Source organism: Agrilus planipennis, unplaced genomic scaffold (genome assembly GCF_000699045.2).
Source record: "Agrilus planipennis isolate EAB-ADULT unplaced genomic scaffold, Apla_2.0 scaffold121, whole genome shotgun sequence".
NCBI classification, from domain to species: Eukaryota; Metazoa; Arthropoda; class Insecta; order Coleoptera; family Buprestidae; genus Agrilus; species Agrilus planipennis.
Genome location: NW_020439072.1, coordinates 571464 through 578541, shown reverse-complemented (window position 1 = coordinate 578541; position 7078 = coordinate 571464). Strand labels below are relative to the sequence as shown.

The 7078-nt window shown below is 32.5% G+C and overlaps 1 protein-coding gene across 1 annotated transcript in view; it reads left to right on the top strand.

Annotated features, from left to right (window-relative positions):
* The window catches only part of LOC108738685 (elongation of very long chain fatty acids protein 7-like), an 11972-nt gene extending 5479 nt beyond the window's left edge, over positions 1 to 6493 (top strand). Inside the window, exons 4-5 of the mRNA XM_018472215.2 lie at positions 2692 to 2934; positions 6048 to 6493. Of these exons, the coding sequence (XP_018327717.1) occupies positions 2692 to 2934; positions 6048 to 6275 (471 nt within the window). The 3' untranslated portion in view covers positions 6276 to 6493. The remainder of the gene's footprint in view (positions 1 to 2691; positions 2935 to 6047) is intronic.
* Positions 6494 to 7078: the final 585 nt, after the last annotated feature.

The following is a 7078-nucleotide window of genomic DNA, read 5'->3' as shown; positions in this document are numbered from 1 at the left end:
TGAATTTTTACCCACTACACACTTCCTCAAATTAATGAGGAAAAATTTGTTGCTGTTGTCACACCCACGCCGGGAATCGAACCCGGGCTCTTTGGCTTCACGCGCCAATGCTTTGACCACTAAGCTACGAGATTATATTATATGGCGGGGTTTTGCCTTTCTTTTCTCTTCTTTACTACTTCTTTCCATTTCTTTGTATCTGTCATTATTTATTTCCAATTCTTAATGTTCACTCTTCTTAAGTCCTCTTCTACCTAATTTAACCATATTCTTCAATGTCTTTCTCTTGCCTTTTTACTTCCTGGGTTCCATTCAGTTATAGCTCTCACATTTTCCTCATGCTCCCTTATGTGTCCCAGCCATCTAACCATTTGTGTTTTTATTCTGAACAATTTATTTTTCAGAAATTGAGATATTTTCGTGTTTGTTCTCCTTCTTATTAAATATTCGGCTACTTTACATTAAATTAGTATGATTTTTAATAAGGCAACTTTTCATAGTGATATTTCCATGCATAAAAAACTCCAGGATGAGAAAGAAAAGTCACCTTGTTTCAAAATCAAGTTAAACTGCAAGTACAACCGATTTTTTTTTAAAAAAGGTTTAATAGAAGCTGAGATACGTATTCATCTTTGAAATTGTCGACTTTTTACTTCAAAAGGTGCTCACTTTTGGCCAATTAGTCTAGCAAAAGTGTTTTCAAAACGAGTTTTTGATTTTGCAACTTTCTTGTTAATGACATATAACCTGCCATTCGGACACAAAAATGTTATTTTAATAATTTCAATCCGGCACCTACCTTTGAAAGGTTCGGTAACTTTTTTATGCATCTTTTTATCATATTTCATGTTTTTTGCAATAATTTTTGTCTACTTTACTCTTTTTGTTACAACTCACGTGTCCGTATATTTTTAACCACTACCTCGATGACGTAATTTAAAAAAAATAGGGCGCTTTCACCACCCTCTGTACAGAAATGTAACCCCCTCCCTCCCTATCATCCGGATGTGTTAGCGTAAGCTTTTATTTGTCCATCTTCCGAATGACGTTTAAATCTCGCTGCCAACTCTCATTAGTCTATTATTATTTGCGATTAGTGTAGCTCTACTGAATTATAATGAGTAGTTAATAGAGCAAATATTCATTAAAACAAAACGGCGTTTGTTATCTAATTAAAACTGTGCTTTGTCATTATGTGATTCTTCTTCATCCAATCAAATTTAACATTTTATTTTCCTACTCTTAAATGAAAATAACGTTTCAACCGTTTGACCCGTCTTTATCTACGTAAATTAAAAACAGGAAATTTAAAAATTCATGGAATGCGCTTACGCGGTATTTTGTACGTGACTGACTATTATTCCACGTGTATTCGAAAAATAATCATATCAATTTTGCAAAATACATAGAAATGCGATTTTCCATTTATCATACTATATATAACTGCAAAATCGTTATAAACGTAACGGAAAACGTAATTGTAAATTGGCAACTACAAAATTTATAACAAACTAAAACATTCTTTTTTTGATTTGCTTTAAAGCAAACATTTTAATTATGTCAGCTTTGTTAACAGGAATTTACCCATTTTTCAAAAAATCCATAAAATGTTGAGATTAATCTTATATTTGATTTCAAGGGACATTACGATTCCAATACATCATTTGTTCGGTAGCACTTTACCTTTTTCTATATATTATAATTTAATTCATGAATGTAGTAGTAAGGAAAATTGAACATCATATTTATTTTTAAATACTCCGATTTTTTCCTGTTTTATTTTTTAAGTAAACAGAAATACGTTCTTTAAGCCAAACAAAATAACATTTTTTATCTGATTTTATGACCATTTGAACTCTCAGTTTGAATGTATTTTTAACGACAAAGATTCTAAGAATTTTACCCCCATTACAACATTTTGTGATCGTAGCAAAGGAGTACCAGATTTTACCAGTTACTCAGTATTTTTTTAGTAGAGTTACCAAGCTGTCTCGCTGAGACAGTACCAACTAACCAACCAATTATTTTACAGCTAATTTCATCGTTAAATAAATAGTGATTATCTTTAATTAGAGACATCACATTCGGAATTTATTGAAGTTTACACTTTTAATAATTTACAAAAAAAAAACACTATTATATTTTTGTGTCGTCTTGATTAGGTATTAAACTTTTACTTTTCTGTCATTTTTTATAAAACAAACGCGCCTCCTAATTTTTCTCAATATCCCTATCAACGTATCAAAACCGTGTATTCAAATGGTTATTAAACTTTTTCTGTTAGGAATTTCTACATTATATTACCAAAATAACAGAGTGATTTCAACAAAACTTTGTAAATAAAATTTATATTTAAAAGAAAATCTGACTTTTCAAGGAGAATGGACAATGAGAAATTAAGTAACGGTGACTGTGCCACTGCATAAATAGAACATATGCGTTTTAAAATCGTTGAGGTTAAACAACAGCTAGTGCGCTCAGGTGTATTTATCTTCGCGGCCAGGCGGTTCAAAAACCTCTCGTGTGCGCCAGCCTTTAATTTTAGAATTTTTAACAGTAGTAAAAAAATATAAAAATTGAAGTTTTCAAAAATTGACCAGCTCCATAATTATAATACTGCACTGCTATTAATGCGTCACGATATGATACAACAACTATTAATTTCAGTAGGTAAAAATCGTTGTTTTTCAGGTATTTTTTGTCTTACGAAAAAAGAACAATCAGATCTCGTTTCTACACGTATACCACCACACAGGAATGGTACTGCTGGGTTGGGCGGGCACCAAGTACATAGCCGGCGGACACGGAGTTTTCGTTGGTTTCCTTAATTCAATCGTTCACGTTGTAATGTACTTCTACTATCTGTTGAGCGCATGGAATAAGGAATACAAAAAAAGTTTATGGTGGAAAAAGTATTTAACTCAGATGCAAATCGTGAGTATTCTTAAATGATAAGAACCTTAGTGTATAAGAGCTGCAAGTAAGAGTAGGCATTCCCGTGCTTATCAGAATTTTATTTATTTCAAGGGCAGTGGCTACTTTAACTATAATGTACTACATTAAGCATCCAACTTTATGCATGCACTTGTAGTGGGAGATTTTAGTATATGACAAGCTGGATTACCCTCGCTTTGCTCTTATAATTAAGATATAGGGTTGTTCGGAAAGTCATTTCGTTTTGCCTTTTTACTTCCTGGGTTCCATTCAGTTATAGCTCTCACATTTTCCTCATGCTCCCTTATGTGTCCCAGCCATCTAACCATTTGTGTTTTTATTCTGAACAATTTATTTTTCAGAAATTGAGATATTTTCGTGTTTGTTCTCCTNCCTTGCTATATGAGCTCTCAAAGCATATAAAAATTATACGGCTTAAATGTGAAGTTGGGTGCAAAAGAATACAATTAAATCCTGTGTCGGGAAAAAACGAAATGACTTTCCGAACAACCCAATAGTATTCCATGTCCCGTCCTTGATGAAGGTAGAAAAACAAATGAAATTCATAGATGTCTCCAGGTGGTATCATATTTTTTGATCCCCTGTCCATGAAGAAAGTTTCAGTATTTGTGTGCGGAGGATGATTTCAATTATACTTTTAAGACTAGCACTCCAGAGGACTCCATACAGAAAATCGGTGAAGGTGTTAATTTAAATCCCATATATTTGAAACCAACCTATGCAACTGAAAACCTAAACCCTCATGGATAGGGGATCATACAATATAACTCTCTTATTAACTGTCAACACTTCACATTTGCCATTAAGAAAAACCGTTCCTACTACAAGCTTAAACTGGTTGAACTCCCCTCTTTCCTATCCTGAGCTAATCTTGGCATATCCCTAAAACTAGAACATCCCACATCCTCAACTATTTGTAAACAGTAATCTAGGTCTACCTCTCCTTCTCTTTGCTCCTGTTTTTGCCTCTAATATGTCTCTGACTACACCTTCATGCCTGAGAAGGTGTCCTATCAACCTATCTCGTCTATTTCTTATTGTCTTCCACAGCGCCCTCTGTTCTCCTACTCTTCCTAACACCTCATTTCTAACCCTTTCTATCCCCGGTATACTCATCATACGCCTATAACACCGCATTTCGAACGTTTCTAACCTTTTTTTTCCCTCGCGCATGCCGTACAAGTTTCGCACCCGTACAGTGCCGTGTTCCAAAAATAACAATCTTTTTTGAATTTCAAAAGTAACCTTTCGCAAGCATAGAATTTTTTTTTCCATCTTGAGTACCGAAAATCTGTCACTTCTTTCAATCTTGAGTTTCTTATCTTTATTTTCGCTCTTTCCCTACTTTTTCTTCCCTTGCATTCCAGTATTTTGGTTTTACTTTAATTTATTTTCTTATAATATTACTTTGTTAGTACCACTTTCATTTTATTTAAGGGGTAACCCTTTAATAATTCAATAATTTTATAACGTGTAAGCAACCAATTATACACCGTATAACGACATTCGATCCCGCCAACTTCTTAGCAATTGTTTAATGCCACCCCGGAAACATCAAAATTTACGTATTTTGATTAAAAGCTGCGATCAAATGATAACATCGTTGATACATAATGTAGGCGTGTTTGTTAGATCCATCTTTTGAGTAGGTAAAAAATTCTATTATGAAGGGAGATAGCGATCTATACAGTTTAGTTGGAAGACAGGCAATGACTACTTCCAAAATGTTTCTTAAAATTGTTTTTTTGAACACTGTGTATAACTTTAATTTTAGTAGTGACTTTAATCCATGGCGAATCTGCATATCGCGCTTACCGTTTCCAACGTTTGGCGTGCATTTTCGTTTAATTTGACACAAAACGCGACGGTAGTATTTTCTTTTTCACGTTTTGTACCATGAACCAGACAGTTGTTTGGCAGTGAGCAACTGAATTATTTTTTCATAAACGAAACGTGGTTTTTGTTTTCAGAAATTGGTTAAAATATCTGAAAAATAGGTATTCGCTAGATAGATATATATTTGAAGTAAAATTTCTTTTTCAGTTTTCCAATAAATGTATTTAAATATTAATGAAGAGTCAAAATTTTTATGACGGGGAGCGCCAAATTCATTTACTTTATAACTGTATTTTATTTGTCAAAGCTACTTTTTTTGTAAAAAATTATTAAGTAATACCTAACATCAACTTTTGTATTGCAACCTACCTTACCTTACCTAGCAGCCAGTAACAAATTGCTGTCGCTCTTAAATACATTAACAGTCTCTAAACATGGCAAACAAAGATTTAAGCAAACTAAAAGTTCATTTTTAATTAGTTTTAATGAAGCTTTATTCCTGTCGTCCCGTCACTTTGCATTCATAACAGAGAATACTCTTTCTGTAAATGCTGAAGTGGCCGCAACGGATAGCAAAGGTGACACTACTTTGAACAGATTTGGGAAATCAGGTTGTTCCGTAAATATGGCTCGCCATTTTTCTGTGCAATATTATTGATGTAAAAATACTCTGAATATAAATAGAATAATCGCTTACAAAATACGATATTTACTTAAGGCTTTAAATAAAGTATTTTTGCGTACTTTATGTGTCTTGTAAAGTATAACGTATGCATAGTCGAAATAGAGTAGGTACAATACTTTATAATAAAGTACGGGTGGCAACCCTACTCGGGACCGTCACCAACTGCATATTCGTATTCAGCAACGCTCAAAAACCCCGAGTAACAAAATTGGACTTTTCTATCATTACTGACCGAGTTGCAAATTCTTTTTATAACAAATTTGCAATTCTCTTATTAGACTGATTTTTTCGTATGACGATGGATTGATCTCTTACTTACTGCACAAAAATTCGAAGGTTTGGCTTATTTTTGTGCTTTATTTCACACAACTCAGCCCACAAATACTCTTATGATCATAAAATAATAGTTATTTCCTGTGTACCTATAGATGTATAGTGATATAGATGTGTAGATCTATAAGATGTGACCTATCTACCTCTTAGACATATTTGATAGATCTATGTACCAATGTATAGATTTTATAATTTATAAGTCGAACAGAATTATTTTTACCACAATTTTATTGTTTAGGTGCAATTTTTTATTATGATCCTCTACTTCGGCCAATTACTATTTCAACCAAATTGTACTTACCCCAAATGGACCGTATGGGTGTTTGTACCACAGAACGTCTTCATGATCGTCCTCTTTCTCGACTTCTACATCAAATCGTACGTTAAACCTAAAAAGAACCATGAAATGTCATCTATGCTAGCTCGGGAAGCAGCGAAAACAACTGATTTGTCCAAATTCGATTAAATTAATTTTATTTACGAAACAATATTTTTTTGTAATAAAAAAAAGTTTCAAACGATTTTGTAACTGTAGAAGTCTTTACAAAAGTTAAAAAATGTTCATCATACAAGTGCAGGTATATAGCTAAAACTGTATACTGTAAGAATTCATAAGTACTTAATGTAAATCATAATTTGTAATTGTGAGTTATTTCTTTTTTAAATAAATCTTACATTTATTAAGCCGTAATATTCTTTAAATAAATAGGTATTATTGCAAATAAAACTTAAAAAACTCAATCATAAACTGTAAAGGTACCGGAAACCCAAATAGAATTCAGTAGAAGTAAGTTATAAATAAAATATTAAAACCTAAAATCCCAGATAAAACGTTTCAAAACCTAAACGCGTTTGAATGTTGCCTCTAACCTAACTTACAGGGACAGAATACTTTATGTGCACGGTTATGTACCTAGACATTAATAAAATGATATTTAAGCATTGACGATACAAATATATAATTTGTCTCTAATAAAGTATTTATTCTTACCAAATTCTGTGAAGAAAATTGGCAGTTTTATCACAAAAGAGTCGGAACGATCGCACTTCATACCTTCCGTCACGTCTTCGCGAACAAACAATGATATTACATACTACCACCGCTTGCTACACATTTCATCATTAGAATTCAACAAATCAGAAACAGTGTTGTCAACAGATTTCAAAAAAATGCCTTCTAAAAAGTATTCAAATATTTAAACTCAAATACAAATACTTGACTTTGTATAAGTATTTTTTTATTATTTTATTAAATATAAATAACAATAT